We start from the raw sequence: 21067 nt of genomic DNA, 5'->3' as shown, positions 1-21067 counted from the left end.
AGAAAGGAGCCAGGGGAAGTCTTTACCAGACAACAATCTATAATAAGAGATTTCGTAAATCCTCTTTTGTTTTCTAGTTCAATTTCCCACAATTGCTTTCAGAATATCCTAATTCTCTTTTTTAAATATGGTTACTCTCTGTCAAGTGGCCTCGACTAGCTCTGTTGGTAGAGCATGAAACTCATAATCTCAGGGTAGTGAGTTTGTCTGCTACATCGAGCGCCAGGTCCTCCATATTGGAGGTTGGGCACAAGGCTAACAACCCTGTCCCGGAAAATAGTGGAAGGATGTTGCTGCCCCTAAATGCTGGAAGGCATAATAGGCAAACATCCATCCACTCTCAGGTCAAAAAGACAACTGTAAATGGTGAGCTTGTGCTAAAGCCAAGATATGTAAAACTGATACAAGAGCATTTGATACATCTAACACTGACAAACTGAGCAGATTGCTGAACATTTGTCTTCACTGTTATAAGTGACTGATTAAATCATCACAAGATGAATAGGTTTTCTTACACTCCACATCCCATCTTTCAGAAGTTCATGCTTCTCAATGCTCATTTTTTGTAATTTGGTAAAATAATGATGGAGAAGGGATACTGTGGTGTTCAAAAAGAGGCCAACAAAAATTCACACCTAGCCTGACCAAACAAAATCTTAATACAGTAGCTCCTGTCTACTATGTCATGACACTTACCCTAGCAACAGACTATTCTAGAAAACTTTGCAATATCGGAACACTTAGAGCTCAGAAAAAACACTGCTATTAATGTAAAGGCATTAATACATGCACTATATTGAACATGGATTCTATTTTTAATTTTAAACACAGTCATCTACATTCAGCAATGGATCAATGGGACAGTCATCATGAGTCAATATTTATTTAGAGAAACTCAATTTTATTTTTTAAAAAGGAAGAATTAATCCTCCTGGGCAGCAAGCACCAAATAAACCCAAAGTGCATTCAGGAAATGTTTTAATATTTAAAGAGTTACTTCTGGAATATTATCAAGACAGTCTGGCCTTGTAAAGCTGTCATTTTGAATTTTCAAAGCTTTAGTATGAGACAACAGTCATACATTTTTTATCTGTAAAACATAATAATAGAATGCATTTCATTACAGTATTATAAGTGCTCTGGTCTCCTCAAGCTTATTAAGTAGGTAAAAACATGGCTGATAAAAATATAAAATTTTATTTTTAAAGCTTTTTTTTTCCAAAGAAGTATTATCTTTTTGTTTTCTCAAGATAGAATTAAACAATTAAGGAGTATAATAAACAATGAAAAGGTACAATAACATTTACAGTACATTATATATAGTGGTTTTGAAAGCTCTTTTGTCTTCATGGTTGAATCGCTACTTTAAATGCACTACCTGTCTGAAAAATGTCACTGAAACAAGTATATTTATTCTGAACCACTATTATTTTACACAGAAAGTGTCACGATCGTTACTCCTCCTCTTAAGGGCGCTCCAGCCCTTCCTCGTTCTGTCCCATTCCCCACACCTGTTCCTTATTCCAGCCCCTCTTTAGTTCCACCTTTAAAGCCAGACGCAGGCGATTGCTCGGGGCTTCTCATTGATTTCCGTGTCGTGAGAGCCCGAGGTCTTGCCGCGTCTGGCTCCGTTATGGTTTTAGTTTCCTGTTCCTGTTTCCTTGCCCCGCCGGTCCCGACCCGGTTCTGGTTTTAACTACGGATGGATCCCTTGGTCTTGGACTAACCTCCCGTCTTGGATTCCCCCTCTGGATTTACCCTTGGATTGTTCGCCCTGGATTCACTCCCCGTGGACACTTGCACTGCATGGACACGCCCCCCTGTCTCCTGACCGACTCCTGCATGATATTTTTCCCTTTTGTTTCTTCACCTTTTGGATCGTGTCGCCCACATAGGGCCCGGAAAGAACTGTTCCTGACAGAAAGAGGTCAATCAACTAACTGTATGACCTATCAAATTGATTTAATCTTGCCATAGCAAAAGAGTAAATACTTTTGTGATCAACATATTATATATTTTTATTTTCCTTTGCAGCTTTATGTGACTTTCTAACTTTTTTCATCCATAAACATTTTCATGCATACAGTATATAATTTGTAATTAAACAAAAAGGGGCATCGTTGGAAAAGCCTGAATACATTTGCAATGCATTGAATATTACTTAAATTACTCAAGTACTGTATATATTTGAATCAGGTCTTCTTTTAGTCTTATCTGTTAAAAAGATTAAAAAGATTCAGTTAATTCAGCCTCTCAAGCTAGGACATTCCTTTAAGCCCCATTATAGATCTTGCTGGTCTTCTCTAGATTGATTCTAGAGCAGTACATTCAGTATGATATACAGTAAGATGGTGACAAAACCTAAACACAATACTCTAAATGAGGTCTTACAAGTGCATTATACAATTTTAACTCAACATGTTTTGATTTAAAATCTATGCTTTTAACTATACTGTATAGTCTAACATTTTGTTTGCCTTTTTAATTGCTTTTCCATATTGTGTACAGTGGCTACCATAAGTATTCACCCCCTTGGATGTTTTCACATTTTATCCTATTCAAGTATGTTTATTACAATATCATAATATATTTAATTAGTATTATTGCCATCGACTGACACAAAGCAATCAATGTAATAATAAGCAATCAAAGTAATGCCAAAGTGGAAAAAAAAGGTTACAGATTACCCTAAATTAACAATAAATGCAAAACAGAAAATAAGATCAGATCACTTTATTGGCCATATACAATTTCTTGTATTAGGAATTTGTCTTTTCGCATACCCCAACTTGCTCTCCATGAGACACACAGACAGGGAGAGAAGTTTGGGGTCAGAGCACAGGGTCAGCACCCCTGGAGCAGTTGGGGTTAAAGGCGTTGCTCAGGGGTCCAATGGAGTAGGATTCCTCTGCCGGCCGCAGGATATGAACTGGCAACCTTCAAGCCACAGGCTCAGATCCTTAGTCACAGAGCCACTGCACTGCACCAAATAACTGATTGCATACTGTACAGTAAGTATTCACGCCCTTTGCTATGACACACCTACTGTACATATGGTGCAACTAATTGTCTTAGAAGTCACATAATTAGAAGATGAATGGAGTCCACCTGTGTGCAGTTAAGGTGTTTCACATGAGTTCAGGTTAAATACACCTCTTTCTGGGAGGTCCCACAGTTGATTAGTACATCTCCCAACAAAAACTACAGTACATCATGAGAACATGATGGAACTTTCAAAGTAAATCTGGGATCGGGTTATTTAAAAACACCAATCAGCAGAAGGGTTTAAGAAAATTTACAAGACACTGGATATCTCCTAAAGCACAGTAAAGCCCATTATAAAGAAATCAAGAAAATAAGGCACAACTGTGAATCTATGTAGAACAGGGCATCCTCAAAAACATAGTATCTGGGCTAGAAGGGTACTAATCAGGGACAACACGAAAAGGTCTAAGACAACTCTAAAGTAATTATAAGAAGTCCACAGCTGAAACGGGAGAATGTGTACTTACTGTATGACAACAGTTGCCCAGGTGCTTAACAAATCTGGGCTTCATGGGAGAGTTACAAAACATTCATAGAATGAATCCATTCTAAAACAAAAAATGTGGTTTCTGCTGGTCTGGTGTAGTCTGGTTATATTTCTGAGATGGATGGTTTTAAAATATTCTGGACATGAGGTTGTAGCGGAGAGGCTTATTAATAAGAAAGAATTAAATGTTTCGGAGCTTTCCCAAATTAGGCCCCATTTCTCTGTTCATCTCTGTGGTGCAGCCACAGAGAAACTATTCATGCAGGCTGATTTAAGGTTCCTTTGATAAGGACAGCTCCCAAAGGGGGATGCACTTAGCTAAGCCTGGCTATCATGATCAATGGTCATCCATTGGTGCCTATTTGTCTAGGGAGTGCCAGATGGACATCTGGACTGCATTCTTAAGTGTCAGGAGTAAGTGACTCATATCTCACCTTGATCAACCAATCAGGGACTGGTAGGGCCCAGTAACCCAAGTGGGACTCTGATGCCCATGGAACTTTCAGCCAATCAATGAGCTGAAGTTCCTCCAGGTAAAAACAGGCAACACAGAGAGCCTGGGAGATTCAGTAAGATTCAGAAGGGATTCTGTGGAGAATTCTGTGGACTTTTCTAAAGGGAATTCAAAGGAGAATTCCAGGGCAGGACGGCCCAGGAGCAGAAGGCTCCCAAGGGCAGGACATTCTCACAGAGCGCCTCCTGACCATCCTGAGACTCAGCCCGGACAACCACGGAACAGCCAGTGTGTCCGAGTGCCAGAACTTTCCTTTGTTCTAAGAGTCTAGAGCGGAGGTTGCCAGAGAGTAGCCAGAGGATCCACCCGAGGTTAGCACCAGCAGCAGGCCTCGTCAACAGGTCAGAACTGTGGACAGCTGAATCACTATTCAGAGCTAGCTCTTCATCAGGAACGAACCGGTCCTCTTCCTGACTTGCTGGGACCCACAGTCATCTTTTCTCCTGTGCACAAACTTTGCTAGTTAAAGCCAACACTAACTAGCCGGTCAGTGAGCAACAGCAGCGCACCGTCGCAAGCCGCACAGCACAGCCTGGCACCGAGCCAGAGAGCGCGGATTGGACAGCAACAAGCCTGCAACTGCTTCTTTGTGCCCGCAGGAGATCTGAATCCCCAAAGATTGGATGAGTATTCAACTTCAATGCATTACAGCTCGAGAATTCAATTGTTATCCCAACCAGTTGATATCAATTTAATTCCTAAGAGTTATGTACTTGTTTTGAGTATCTAATGTAGAAGTTGTAACCAAGTTCACTTTACGAAACGGTCTTAATGAATGATATACTGAACGTATGTCCTCTTGATGTGTAACACTTTGTAACTGACTGAATATATATCTTTTGTATTCTGATAACCCTCTCGATAAGATCTGTTAGGTTTACATGCATATTCTATGTATCAATAAATGTATCCTCGTGTATTAGTACCTGTGTGTGTGCGTTGTTTGAGTTATGTCGCATGGTTGGATTCTAAAGCCATCAAAAGAATCAACTTTGTGATTTACTGCTACAATTAATAATTGTCTCAGTAAATGCCCAAACCCTACAGAACTGGTGCCTTCAGAGAGCCACTACATTTACATTTTGGCTATGGCAACGTTACAAGGTTATTATATCCAATACAAAGGTTATTGAAAAGCTTATATCTTTTTCTAAAGGTTTTCTCAAAGTTGTTGTATCAGATTTCCTGAACAATTTTCTGAAGTCTAAACAGCAGGTCTTATAAAGTAGCTTCTCTCTAGAATGGTTATTTTTGTTAATAATAAATAATTAACAAACTAATTAAATATCCAATACAAGAGAAATAAATATTCCTTCCTGTGTTACCAAGTAATGACATGGCAATGACATAAAATTTGAGTCAACTATTTATGTACTTGATTTTCATGAAGATATTTTAATATCAGTAAATGAAAATAAATCAAAACACCATCACTGTACAGTATATTCTAAATTGTGTCTGAAGATTTTAATAAAAATTATTTATCAAAAACAGTAAATTAGTATAATGTGACCTCTTAAAATGTTTAGCACAAAGTCTTGAGTGTTAGAGATATCAGTTAGTCTTGGTTTTCATGGGTCTGCACACAACTTGAATCCACCGGCCTGCTGGTTGCAATCTGTTCATAAACATGTTTTTCTAATTAACCTAGAATGCAATCAATTCAATATACTGTAAATAAACAAGCCATTCAACTGTTGCTTAATAAAGTCACATCTGTCATTCAATTTCACTGCAATAGAATTCATGGGCATAGCATGTAGCTAATTGATAGAATAATGATACATATTTTACTGTCCCTTGACAACGTAATGAATCTGCGGTGAACTATGGCATATAAAAAGACAGCAGTAGTATACAGCTACTCGGTTTGCAAAAATACTTTTGTTACTGAGTGGCAACAAGCACAGAACCATCTGCTAAGTGGATCTTGTCAGAAGACATAGTGACAGCAATAGACCAGTGTGTGAACTGAGCCAGGATGGATGTCTGAAGCATTTACTTAGAGCTAAAAAACTAATGGTAGCTGGTGCTAATAGCTACTGTCTAGAGGATTCTAGAGGTCAATTTCAAAACATGGTGGACAAACCATTTGTGAAAGGGGTTATTTGGGAAGTCTGTGCTGAAGCGATTCTCCTTTCAAGAAAAAAAATCAGTCATTGACAAACAATAGTCAAGGAAGGTAATTCAATGGAAAATATCACTTTACAGGGAATATTACAACAGTGTAGACTGTATATGATCATCTCCTAATTTATTACCACAATTGAAAAACTATAACTAAACCTTGATTTATACGGTAAAATCCTGGTACACATCAAGAGATTTTTCAGTAGGTATGAATTTAAATGAGATAGGAAAGTACAAAAATGTAGGCAGCTCTATGGTGAAGAAGCTAGCACTGCTGCCTCACAACTCCACAATCTATACAAAACAGTGCGGAAGAATCACTGACTGCCATCCCTAACCCTTGTACAGACCTGTATAATTTGTAGAACATTGCATATTTTATTCAATTTATTGTTTCATTATGCTAAATGTTTTTTTTCTAAATTGTGAAGATTTCGTAAGATGCTAACTTGTTTGTCTCACCAAATGCATGTTTCTTATTTGTTAAATGATTTGTCATGTTGTGTTTAATGTATTATGTATTGTATTACAAGTTTTACCTGCCTGCAAACTGAACTCCCCATGTGGGGCAATAAAGTAAGTAAGCGGGAGAGCTGCATGTTTTCTCCGGCTGCTCCAGTTTCTTCGCACCTCGGCATTAGCTAACCAACTTTTGTCTCTAAATTATACTTGTGGATGCCCTGTGATGGATTGACATCCCATCCAGGGTGTTGCCTTACCTTACAATTTGTGCTTCAGAGCTAAGCTCCATGTTGTTGTGACCCTTGGCAGGTATAAGCAGCTTTCAAATAATGGATGAATGAAAAGGAGTAGTATAACCATAAAAAATCAATTTAACATATTTCTCAATGCACAATGTTGAAATACATACTATGTATACTGTGTAAGTTGAAAATAAATTGTGTGAATTTTAATCATCTTAATGCTTTAAAGTCATTTGTTAGTTTCACAAAGCATTAGAATGTTTATTGAACATTCTAGAGGTCACCTTGCTTGCCCCTGCATAATAAAAGAGGTTACACACTGAAACAAAACGTTCAGTACAATGCAGTTATGGAGAAAGTGTATTGTCCAAAGTTCCACATTTCTAAAAGTTTATCAACATCAATATTCTTTGAAGGTTGTAAAAAACTTCACAAGATTACAAAATGGTATACTTCTATTAGTTTCATTGGTGGACCAGATGATGATATTCTTAATACTTTAGGTGTACTTAATGTGTTAGGTTTTGGTTGTAGCTTGCTTGGCTAAGGAAAAGACAGCCATGGCTAAAGGTCAAAGCAGTCACAACCCTACTCACTTATGAGGAATGAAATGAGGAATGAACCAGCGAGGCTGCTGCAAAGGTGCATTTGGTGTGGACAGAGGGGTGCTAGAAAAGATGCATGCACAGTTGTGGACAGCAGGTAAGTATTTATACATAAGAGAGGGAAAGTACAAAATAACAATTAGTCCACCTCCTGAACTTTTGTTTAACAACACCATTTCAGTAGTTCAGTAAAATGTTAATTACGACACAATGAGTCAGCAAATATAATATACTTAAAACTTTAGTGTTCTGCATTAATTTGCTTGGCATTAATCACAGCCCTAGCTGAGTTCAGAGCAGAGGACCAACTCAGCACCAGTTGGACGCCAGCACAGCGGGGGGTTATGGAGTAGGAAACCTATCGCCATGGCACAGTAGGCCACGAGCAAGGCGCGAGCACCAATGACAGCAGGGGCTGTGAATGAGGAGCCCTTACCAAGTGCTTACTGATGTTGTGTACTTGCACCATCAGGGCAGAGTAGACATCAATGACTGAGGGGGGGCTCTACAAGTATTAGAAAAGATGTGCACAGAGTTGTGGACAGCAGGTGAGTATTTATATATAAGAGAGTGTAAGTGCAAGATTACAATATGATCTCCTCCTTAACGTCTGTTTAACACCATATGTTGCATTTGTTTTTGCCAAAACCAAATTTTAATCATACTCAATAATTGTCTACAAGTGTCAATAATGTGAAAATCTGAAATATGGAATTTGCAAAAAGAATTGTCTACTGTGTTTTAAAATGAATTTTAAGTCTCAATTTACTTTGCCATTTCTAGGACAGATGTCATTTAGATTCTCTTCCAATCTGTTAATACTTTTTTTAGAAAGGGAAATGAAGCTTGTATGTCCTGCAAAGACTAAAATAGAAAGGAAACACAGCTACACATTACACAGTCTGTTTTATGCATTGGGACACTGATTTGCACAAAATGCATAAGTAAATCAATATCCCCTTCTGAGTTCCATTTCTGGGAATCACCATGAACACATTCATTGGTCTGTGAATTTATAATTTTAAGTTAATCCATTATCAGAAAGCCACTTATTTTTGTCAAAAGCTCTGCATTTCTTGGTTTTTATTTGTTAGTGTCACTTAAACCTGTAGCCTATTCCAGAGACAAAGAGTGATAATGACAGTCAATCGCAGCTAATTTTTAGTGAATTTTAATTTTAACTTTGCATGTTTCCATTACAGATTTCATGATTATGGCTAAGACACTCCATTTGAGCATCACTAATAATATAATATGAGCCTTGATACACTTTAAAATATTTGTAATACGTGGTAAACATGTAAAAACAACTGGACTGGTTAGATGTTGTATGCTAAGTGATGGATTTGTAACACTTATGTTTGAAAAACATGTCAAGCTTATGTTTGATTAAGAGGATTAAAAGCTAGAAAATATATTCTATTTATAATATGTTTTCAAATTGGATAATAATAAATGAAAATTGAACACACTGGACAGCCATACAAATCATTAAAGCCGGTATTTATGATATTTCATGGCTCTAATGCCCAAGAGTAGCTTCTGGAAGGCCTTTTAAGAGGAGAAGACCAACAAACCACAACATCCTGACAACATGCCAAGGGTATTTATAAACTGCAATATAAATTATTTATTTACAGGTTTACACCTCTGTTGCCTTACAATATATTCTGAAAGGATATAAAGTAATCAGATGCAAACAATACGTAAAACAGACTCAATTTCTTAGTCTTTAAACTGTTTTTTACTCTCTTACCTACTATTTTAGGTGTTGACATTTATAATCTATTAACAGACATGTAGAATCTATACACATTATTTTCTCTTGTTCTCTGAAATAAAACCCTTGGCTTAAATGGCTTAAAGGAAACAACAATTGTGTTCAAACTGAGGTCTCTTAGCAACTTCATTAGTGTACAAAACAATAAAGAAATACACAATCCCACAGCAAAATCACAATGTTATACACAGACAAAAGGAGGAAGGCTGAGCTCAAAGCTCTTCCTTTTTAAATTATGCAGGTACTCTGTGATATTAATTTAATGTCAATTTGTGAAAAACAACATGCTCACCTACATTACAGTATTATTTGTCTGCTTAGGTTTATTTCTCTGTATTTACTCCCTTATTACTACAAGCTTTTCATTTATGAATAGACAAGAGTTAATTGTGTATCCAGTGAGGTCTTTGAAGGTAGCATACAGATAGAGGACATACTGTAAGTGCTAAGTAACGTGATGAAGAAATAGCACAGCAATTTTCTCTCATAGTTCATTCCAGTCCCAATCAACACTCTGTTTAGTTTTCTTCACGGCAGCGTCTTCTACACTGTAAGGATGATTTTCAAAACCTTCTATTCCAGAGTGAAATCAGCTCCCTCTTTTCTGAATCTAACTGCATGGGAAGAAAGTTGCAAATCCCCGGAAAATGCAGGTGTGATTTCTTTTCACCTGCAGGACTGTTTATGAAATATGTGGCAAAAACTCGTTTGGAATCAAAGAAATTGAAGCAAATCTTGCTGTAAATGATTAGTAAACTAATTTATGTCTGTTTTGCCTAGTTATAATTTGAACAAATATAAGGTTATTTTTCAGAGACCACAAGCAATTCCTAGAATGTTTATAGTATTTAGTTTTACTATATATTATAACGAAGTTTGACTAAACTTTGGTCCACCTGGGTTTGAAGGGAACTAGGCTGCCAGCATTATATCATACCAGCCCCCCTAATGTATCATCAACTGAAAGCTGTATTAACAGCTTTTTCAGCTGGTGCCATAAACACCTAATTAAAAGGGCAAAGGTATTGGAATAGGGATTATCAGTGAAACAAATGTATGCCAACCTCTGAAACATAGAATCAAGTGTGGAATGCACAGTGCCCCCAAAACAAAGTGCCATCACTATTTTTTCCCCCTGAAATTAAGCAGCATTAGCTAAAAAGTTACTCACCTTTGCAGACAAAGCATTTAAGGTGGAAATGTTTGTTCTGAACACGCAGGACCTCTCCTTTGCAAGCTTTCCCACAGTTGTGGCACAAAATTGAGGTGCCCTGCTGCTTCTCTAGTGGGCTATGGACAGCCTGTTGTTGAAGTACTGCAATGACAGAAAAAAGAACACCACCCTCTTTAAATGTCAGTGCTGTTGAGCTGATGTAGGGATGTGCAATATGGACAGTTTAAGGAAAACACTAATCAGATTGTGCATTAACAGCACAAGCCCTGTCCCAATACTCTTATGACCAAGCTTCCCAGCGATGTTGTGAAAGCTGAAACCCTGGCTTCCTTCAAAAAATGAATGGATGGAATCATCTGATTAATTACCTACTAACAACCAAATATCCCATATAAACTTAAGAGCCTCCTCTCATTTGGAACTTTTTTATATTCTTTTATTTTTATGTTAAATTTGATTTGAAAAAAAAAACAATTCAAGTTTATTTGATCTGAATAACACCCATGGCTTTTCACAGATTCCATGAAATTCCATTGAAAGATAAGCTTTTTCCTAGTCAAGAAAATGAAATCTTTGGAACAGTAGTCTGACTAGCCCAGGTGCCTTGGATCTTAAAGAAAACAGAAAACATTTTGTTTTTGCAAATGTTATTAATCTCATTACCCTCATTATTGGTATAATTATCAAGCTCTAAGTGTCCTCAGTTTTGATAAAGTGGATCAAATGAACTACACAGCAATACACTCACTTCCATTCATCCTATACATTCAAAAATATTTTTTTTCTCTCAGCTAATGTAAAGGAGAAAACTGCCATTTCTGTATTCATTTATTATCACTTTAAAAACCTCAGCAATGATATTCAGTCACTTAGTTCCTGTCATCTGGAATTTAAAATCAAAATAAAGCTGTCTTCTGTTTGTCTTCTTTTTTAATCTTCAGATTACTTGCTTTAAAGGGATTTTGAGCAGTATACTATCACTGAAATGGTTTTCCACTGTGAAATATTGCATTTCCTGCCTAATTTGTTCTGGTTGAGACACTTTATATATATAGCTATAAACAAGTTTTAAAATCAGTAATTGCTGGTCTGGGGTTAAACCAAGGCAGGTTTTATTCCCAGGAATACCACAAATCAAATATTTTAAGAACAATAATCTAGATTTTAGTATGAAAAACATTTGTAGTGTCTTGAAGAAATATTCAGACGATTTATTATGTTGTCCCATTTTTGTGAAAATAGAAAATGATGCACATTGTATTCCACACTGGATGGCATGGGTGTTTTCACAGTGGTTAGCATTGCTTTCTTGCAGTGCTGGGGCAGCACATTCAATTCTGTATTGGGGGGGGGCTATTTCTCCCCATGTTTGTGTGGGTTTTAACAAGGATCCCTGGTTTCCTCTCACAGTCCAAAGACATACTGGTAGTTTTATTGGCTTCTGTCTTTACCACCTTTGCACACCAGCTTGGTGCATCTTTTGCCCATTCTTCTTGGCAGATTTGTTCAAGCTCTCTTAAATTGCTTGTGGTTTATTTATAGACAAAAGTTATCAAGTCCTTCCACAGATGCTCAATAGGATTCAAGTCAAGACTTTTACTTGGCAAATCCAACATACTGTACACTCAATCACACCAACTCCCCAGATGTCAATTAACCTGCCAGTATATCTTTGGACTGTCGGAAAGTAAAAGGAGCACCCAGCTGAAATACATGCAAACCTGGAGGGAAACTCCGTGAAGACAGCATCTTATCAGAGGTCTGCACGGGCATGAAATTGAAGCCCAAACCTGGCCCGTACTGGAGACCTTAAGACCTAACCCAACCTGAATGGTACTGCCAAATTTGAAACCCAAACCCGAAAAATGTCACTCTCTTTTCCTCTCAGAGCGAGTAGACACAGGTGCACACACGGAGACGGATTCTTGCAGACGTGGTTTTACCATGTGAGTGCGCGCGCAAAAAGAGTTATGAATTTCTTCTAATAAAAATACATTTTAAACACAAAATAATAATAATTCAGTTTCACTTATTAGAAAACAAACCGGAACCTGGCCCGAGCCCATAGCTGTCTGTGCAAAAACCAACCCGAACCCGGCCCGAAAACCAGATACTTTGTCAGGCACTGTCAGGCTCGGGTAGCAGACCTTTACATCTTACAGTATACCTGGAATTGAACCCAGGGCCCCTGGGTGAAGAAAAGTATTACATACAGTCACTAGAATAGCTACCATCTATCAACACAATACCACCATCAGGATCAGAATTGTGCCTTTCTGCAACATTTGCGGTGCTTCCAGGAATCAGCGCGTACTGCATTGGAATTGGTTTGACAAAGTGCATTTTTGCTTTAGTTTAGTAGATGCCATCCATTTGCATGATGCTGACACTGAACAAACACACTCTAAGTGTGTATCCAGGAATATTTGGGGAAAATGAAACAAAGGAAGAATGCTAAGCACTGACATCATTCTGAAGTCTAATATAGTTCCAGCTGTCAAAAAGGACCAAAGTTATCCTGTAAAAGACATTTCTAAGCAACAATTGAATGTACCCGAGGCCACTCTAAGTCTCAGTGAGATTAACACTCGGTACTCTGCAGGACAACAAGATTCTAATGGTATCATACTAAGAAGCTGTCATTTCACCATTCTCAGACAGGCTTTCTAACAGCTGACTGAAAAAAACCCACATGGATTCTTTCACTCTTTTAAATTATTTTACTCTTCCTATAGCCAATACGCATCACATATTTTTGCCTACGTTCCTATGGTGGACTCAATAATACCCCACTTCGCAACCTTCACTCTTCTACAGTAATTCTGCCCTCCTTACTGTCCCCCAAGCCTGTCTACACTGTATGGGTGACAGGGCCTTCTCCTGTTATGCCCCCAAGCTCTGGAACTCTCTCCCCAAGGATATCAGAGAGTCACCTTCTCTAAACTCCTTCAAATCCAGACTCAAAACCCTCTTCTTTAGAAAAGCCTTTACTTAACTGGTTCCATTCTTCACCCCTCTGCTTTTCTTAGTACCACCATCCACAGTCTCCTTTGTATATTGTAATTGTGTTTTATCTTGTGTATTCTTTTTATTGATTGTTGTTGTCATTCTGTAAAGCGCTTTGAGAAGCCACCTTTAAAGGCGCTATATAAAGTTTATTATCATACTGTATGTTGTGTAACAGTGTAAGATGGACTTGAACACTGTGATTATCCTCATAATAACATCATATACTGTATGAGCACCATGAAATGTAACAATGACATCAACTAACCCAATGAAAGACACCAGTCTGGTTTTACTGGTTCGGTCTCACTATTCCATGACAGAGTTATAGGGAAACTTATATTCAAATTCTCAGAGATCACTGATATGCTGGATGCCTGACTTATAAAAGACAAATGGAAATATCTAAGTATCTACGAAATATTAGGGAAATATTAAGTAATAACGTTTGTTAATTGTAGCAGTCGTTCTGCATTCCTTCCTCAAAATTTTTATGTTTTCATGATTACAAGTCTTAACGTTGAAAGGTGCATAGAGTAAACTGTACCAGATCATGCTGATTTTAGTCTGGCTTATGTCATTAGCTAACTATGACCATGGTTTCCCGGTGGTTGTACATAAAATAAAAAGCACCAGATGGTGGACAAGGGTATCAGCTGCTGGCGGTTCACCTGTAAGACTGGTATGTTATCAGTCATAAGGCCATCAGACCTCTATATCCACAGGCCTTGTGGGGCTTATGGTACAAAACAGGAAGGCAATTTGACAATGTTTTGGAGGAAACTACTGTATGCATGTTGCCATCATCCCTCTTTCTCCCGTTTAAAGACTATCAAATCTAACTTGCAATGGGTCTATCAAGAAAAGTATCTGTTAATTCAAATATGTTAAACTCATAAGGTAATAGGAAGAATATAATTTTCTTAATTTAGGTATAGTAACGCTTTATGTTAAACTGGCATAGTTTCCACAGGTGATTATATGTGCATACAGTGGCCTGCAAACGTATTCATGCCCTACCAATGATATCACATTTTAATGATTTAAATGTAATATGTACATTTTAAAAATACGTTTTTATTTAAAAAATTAATTATCAAAATGAACTTCATTATATCCAAAGGAGGGTGAATGTCACCATAATATACAGTATACAATAATAAATAATGTATTTTGATTCCGTAAGTATTCATTCCCCTAAGTCAATAATTGGTAGTAGCATATTTCAAGAGCAATAACTGCTGCCAATAGTACTTAGTACTCCATCAGTTTTGCACAGTTGGATGGTATAAGTGTAAAAAATACTTTCATTCTGACTAGTTCATTAAGGGATAGTTGGTTAACTGCAATTGTCAAGCCCTGTCATAAATTTGCATTGGATTCAGGTTAAATCGGGTCTTGCATGCTAAGAGCTTTGAGCAATTGAGGATTTGGATAATGCTGATTTTCTCCTAAAATACATGTTTTCGCTTGGAAATCCATATTTCATTAAAGACAACAAATTCCTCATATGGGTGTAGGGGTGGTACAAATATCTAAAACGCGATGCCTTCACCAGTATATAGGCTGCAGTGATCTGTAATGTTTGTACTTATGCTGTCTGCCATGGAAAATATTTAGGTCATTATTGTTTTCATGTATGCATGCCTGTTAAATTATGCACGTCATGCTACACACACATGTGGAAATATCGGACTGTATTAAACTAATTGTTCATTGAACTCAAGACTTCAGTGCTGTAGTCTGAAATTGTTACAGCTATTTAGGACTATCCTTACTTTTCAAACTACTACCATTGTATTTTTACCTAATTAAATTTTGCCTGGTGTGCTTTAAAGTTTCAATTACATAGGATACCATCTAACCACCATGAAATTTCTGGCAAGAATTCTCAGATGATATTCTGAGTACATCTAAACCACATTTTCTAAATGTTTCTGTTCCAGCCGAACTAATAAGAAAACCCTATCTAGGACAATCAGAGGACTGCTTTTACTTTGAAAGGCATCCTCTTTCAGTGCATCTTAAGCAACTAACAATATAATCAATGTTGAAGACAAAGCCATGTATCAACTCAAAATCTCTCACACAATGAAGGACTTATCACATTTCAAAGCAAAAAAAAATAATACAGAGCCAGACTGAGATTAATAACATTACTTCTAGAGTTATGGTGAACTTGCTTTATACCATGATAAAGCATTACTTATTAGTCTTTTACAGGCTTAAGCACTTGTGAGAGATTCTTACCAGTGATTTTGTTTGTTGAGTCAATAATTGTGTTGCCTGTTGAAATTGTGAGAAAAAGAGACATTTATTCTGTGGATCCTAACAGCGCTTCAAGTTTGATTACTCAGTTTATTTTCTTCTTAGTCTTGCTCAAAACAGTTCATTTTTTTGTTATTATCTTATAAGGTGCTTAGTAAAAAAATCTCTGGAGTAGGTTGTTGTAGAAAACAGTGCAACTTAGATTCTATGAATTTGAATATTACAATTAATTTTCTATACAGATATATATAGACTTGTTCTTATATTCTTTCTATATGTTAGAACATATGTTATATATTTCAATATTTTAAAAAACATTAGTCATTGCAATTATATTCAAATTATTTGTGCCTTTAGACTTTAAAATTACATAGGCAAAATCAGGATAATGTATTTTTTTCTTGGAGCTAAATTCAGTGCCACTTTGAAAGTCATCCTATCACTATACAACCAATGGGGCAATTGGAATGGGCAATCTCTTACAGAAGATGACATTAATTTTTACATTAAGATGACATTAAGTATTTAATTTTTAAGTAAATACTTTGAACCACAAGTAAAATGTCAGCTTAATTTTTTACATCATTCTCTTCCAGGTTATGCTAGCACAAAGCAGAGAGCATTATTATTTTTACCTAAATATATAAAAGCTTCACAATATAGATATTTAAAATACATAGAACATATGGAAACTTGTTAACTGTTGCAAAATCCAAGACATTAACAAGCGATCAATATGTTCAACAAATATCACCCACCATATTTTGTTTGTACAAAATTATTTATTTAAAAAACTTAGCTTTTAAATGAATTTTCTACGCTTTAGGTTTTTAAACAACCAAAAGTGGACAACGAAGCAACACTTTCTTTGCCATGTAAAAATGTTCTGTATCTTTCCAAAGAAAGCTTGCATTCTCTTCTAGCATTGTGAATTACATAACAGATATCACAAGACAAAGAGCCATGACTATTCGAGAAGCTCTCTCCAGTAGTGAGTTCAAGTGCAACAAAATGTTTTCTTCCCAAAACATCAAAGTTTAACTAAATCCTATATTTCATTTTATTTTCTGATATGTTGTTTATTTATCTGGTTGTCCCCTCCAAATATCAGAATGAACTGGACAACATGGGTCATTTCAGTTGCTTCTACCAGACATTAACTTTATGATTGTCTATTTGAAGTGAAAATATGAACCTTAAACTCACTGTTTAATCCGGTGGTGCTTCTTTTTTATATATGTCCCATTCTTAAGGTGTATTAGACACAGTGACTCAGTAGCTGTCATGTAATATAATGTCTAGTTATGAATAATGTTGGAAATAGGAATATTGGAACATAAAAGCATGGAACTGTGGTTAGTCACAAGATCAACTCTACTGATCACACAAATATACTGTATCGCAGCTGAAAATGGCCACTAGAAAATGCAATTCATAACATCCCAAAAGCAACAGGGAGGAATGTCACAGACAGATTGTACATTAATGCAAGGAATTATTATTTTGGCTCGTAAATACTGGACATGCCCTAATCAAGTACTGTATGGTCTTTTATCTACTTGATCTAAAAGCTACTATTTTTTTATTAGGCTGCAGTGAATTTCTCACCATCATGTAACGTAAGATCCAAACAGTTTTTTAAGGTTATCATAAAGCAAGGATGTTACAGCACAGCCCTTGAACTGTACACTACACTGCAGCTCCATGGGAAATAAAACTTCCAATGATCTATTTTTTAATCTCTTCATCCAAAACAGGGTTGTGGGCAGCCAGCCTGGGAAGCAAGGTAGGATACACTAAGATGGAACACTAAGGATACACACTCACACAAAGGCAACTTTTTCCAGAAGCCAATTAACAAGGGACAAAGTATGTCTTTGGACTATGGAAGGAAACTAGGGCACCCAGAGCAAACCCAGGAGAAAACAGGGAGAACACTGACACTCCACTTACAGTGTATAACACCTCAGGAATGGGACCCAGGGCCCCAGCACTGCAAGACAGCAATGCTATCATTGCTAGACAGCAATAATATATTATTATATTCAAAATATCAATCTAACTTCACTTCCACGACAAAAGCCTAATCTTATTTTTACCTTCATATTATACAGTAAATACAGGGGTTTTTTGGAAATCTTCGGTCATTTTTGTGAACTTAAATACTGGTGTATATAATGCAGATCTATCCATAAATCATAAATACTAAGGCCTTGTGGAAACTTTAAATAATATCCTATAATTATATAAAACAAATACAGCATTCCTCAAATAAAGTATGACACAAAAACACTATTAACATAGCATTAATTGTACTTTTTCCGATGCATATGTATATTCTAAAGTTAGCATGAAATTTGAGTAAGTCATTCCTGGATGGAGGAAATATTTTAAATGTATTCCACTTTTATCATAGCAGACAAGTCTTCTTTTATTAACTCTACTATTATTAGGCACCGGAATGTAACAACAGAAAAAAAAGAAAAACACTGTCTCCACAGAGACATTTACCTTTGAAGTTAATGGAATTAACAGAACCTTGTTTATAAGAGTTTTTTAAACCATTAATAGCTTTTCTTATTGTATGTAAAAATCTGTATCATTTCTGATATTAAAATGTATTATAGTAGCTGCTCTTGATAAAGGACAATTAAAAAGAATTTTACATGAGTTATCAAGCACTCTTTTTTCCTTTTGCTAATAACTCTAAGCATGCAACAAATTTAATTCTGCTACAGTTTAAATATACCAATCCCTGAGAGTCTTCTGCTGTTTAACACCTCTGTGACCTCTTAAAAAGATTCCATTCTAAAAAGATAACCTGCTTTTTAAATACTTTTTACGTATTAAGACATTCTAAATATAGCCTGTATTTCTAATAGCTCTTACCTAAGACAGCTCCTAATAAGCCATGTTTTATGTCTAAACCAAAATAAATCCTAATACAAATTCCTTAAATACCCCCATTTTCACTCACTCATACAGTATTTGCAAATTATGTATTACATATTACCTTTTTCCTCAGGCATCCCCGCTCTTCCTTAGTCTTTTTCACATCAGGTGTCAAAACAAAATAGCTTATCCAGGGTAAGGCTTGCCCTTAAATTTTTTTGTACATCCTCCAGAGCAGTGGCCGATGCAGAGTCTCTGAAAGTGCCCCAGCAGGATGAGCTAAACAGCAAGCAGCAGTCTGTCACTGGAGATACCTCCTAATGATTCAGGAATGAGCACTGGGTCATATGACTCCTCGGGCTCTTAGGCACAAACAGCCTGAGTTATAGCTCAGCTATCGCTGCTATCTATTATAAATAGAACCTTCTAGTCCTAAAAAAAAATTAAATCTCTTGGGGCGTTTACTACAGCAACACTGCGAGAGGGCTTGCTTACAAATCAGTTCATTAGCAGAAGGGCCTTCCCTCTGATTGTACTGAAATGTTTTCCTAAACAAGGGTTGTGCTTTTGTGAAGCAATAATCTTTTTCAGCGCGGAAGCCCTCACTTAAATTAATATCTTGCCTTGATCCACCTTTAAGTACTTAAACATTTCTCAAAAAACATTCCAGAAAAAAAAATAATTTTTTCCATCTTATTTGTTATCTGAGTAGTACAGTTCAGATGGTCTACATCCTCCACTATAGGATGGAACAGCCTTGGATAACGGATTAAAGTCTGGAGACTCCTGCACAGAGGCTTACAGTAAATGAACCAAATTCAATGCAAGACAGGGAGACACCGATATTCTCTTTTGGTCTTAGTTTTCTCAATTACAATACATGACATTATACTGTACACTGATCATGCCATTGTAAAACTCTGTGCCACCTTAGAAAAAAGTCCCAATGCCCGGAAAATACCATCAGAGTGGCGCATTTAATTAGGTATTTTAACACTTCATCTACATGTTTCAGTAAATTGGTTATAGGTACTCTGCTTTCTAACCATTTATCTTCAGAACTAGATTTCAGCAGTCATTTCAGACGTCATTCTGCTGTATTACTTAGCATGGCATCAGCCACATAATATTTAGTGTATACTGTATTAATGGAAACATAAAAGAATGTTATTAAAGGGACAGAGGATTCAGGAGCGAACCCTTTTTCAAGCAATGGAGAAAAAAAGCACAAGCAGATCATTAAGAACTGTGCAAAAATGAATGTGTTGATCTGACTGCCTTAACCTCAGTGCATGATTTTCACTGTTATAAAGTACTAGGTCTAGTACTGTTCTAGGTCAATTTAGATGTACTTTACAAGTCATACTGTTTACTGTATATTTTGGAAACACATAAGCTAATTCAACAGATTCTCATGGACACGTCCACTAACCCCTTCGTCCTGTCTGCAACTGAACAATCACATACTAAATACTAAAAAATACTAAAATTCAAATGAAAGTGTTCTGCACTCAGTGGTGCTCTGCTGGTTGAACACACCATATGATGTTTGAATGACGCCTACAGTATTCGATGTAATTGAGACAATTGGAGAATGCCTTACTGATCTCGTCCAGATCAGTAATCCTACAACAACCTATAAAAACTTATCTGCTGCCCTTTGAACACTGAAACAACACATTACAAAAACAAATACATACTTACTGTCTGTGTAGATGAATTTATACTTTTTTAGTAGTGTAACTAAGTACAGTGAACATTTAAACCATGCATACAACTACACATGAAGTGATGAATAGCTCAGTGTTATGAAGTTTCAAGTCATTTGAGACCCCCAGCTTATCTGAAGGTCAGATATACCTCAAATATGGTGTTATGAGGTTACCACGAAATCAACTACTAAAAGCACTTATTTGGATAACAGGCTGAACCTTGCAGTCTGTTATCAATAGTTCTTGTTTGGAGCATGACATTAGCTGACTGTGTCAAGCATCAACTAAACTGGAGTACTTGTTGAATTACTTGCATCTGATTGTGTGAGTAATCAATTCTCTCATGCAGACAAAAAACACTTTTATCCTGTGCTGAAGCGGCAGTTCCTCCGTGTGAACTTTGATCGTTGGTATCAAAGCCCTGAAAATCAGCACCAGAGCAGCACTTGACAGTATCAAGCTGCCCTTTCTGGAGTACGGAATGGAAAAAGCCAAGGTAAAAGCTGTCAGAGTCACAAATGCAACCATCCTGATTTGGGACACACTCAAAGAAATGGTGGAGGAGACTGAAGACTGAATGGGCAATCAGGGAGGTGCAGAACATAAATTATTTTAGCAAAGACGGCAAAATGAATCAACTCTCAAGGGGACAGAACAGTTCAGAACAGAACAGGGCTGCACTAATTCATAGTTCAAAACAGCACGTGGCAACCTGGCTTGTTGCTGGCTTTGTTGCTGTGATCTGGAAAA

General features: G+C 36.7%; 1 protein-coding gene across 6 annotated transcripts in view; it reads right to left on the bottom strand.

Annotated features, from left to right (window-relative positions):
* The window catches only part of ablim2 (actin binding LIM protein family, member 2), a 105235-nt gene that overhangs the window by 64219 nt on the left and 19949 nt on the right, over positions 1-21067 (bottom strand). For 3 of the 6 annotated variants that reach the window (XM_069190166.1, XM_069190171.1, XM_069190154.1), the window contains exons 1-2: positions 18727-18970; positions 10437-10580 (exon numbers count right to left, since the gene is read on the bottom strand). In XM_069190166.1, coding sequence (XP_069046267.1) covers positions 10437-10580; positions 18727-18742 — 160 coding nt within the window. In that variant the 5' untranslated portion in view covers positions 18743-18970. Of the gene's footprint in view, positions 1-10436; positions 10581-18726; positions 18972-21067 lie in introns of those variants that run through there. The other 3 variants (XM_015344908.2, XM_069190156.1, XM_015344909.2) reach the window with 2 other exon arrangements.

This window comes from Lepisosteus oculatus, chromosome 1 (assembly GCF_040954835.1).
Source record: "Lepisosteus oculatus isolate fLepOcu1 chromosome 1, fLepOcu1.hap2, whole genome shotgun sequence".
Taxonomy (NCBI): Eukaryota; Metazoa; Chordata; class Actinopteri; order Semionotiformes; family Lepisosteidae; genus Lepisosteus; species Lepisosteus oculatus.
This window is presented reverse-complemented; position numbering and strand designations above follow the sequence as displayed.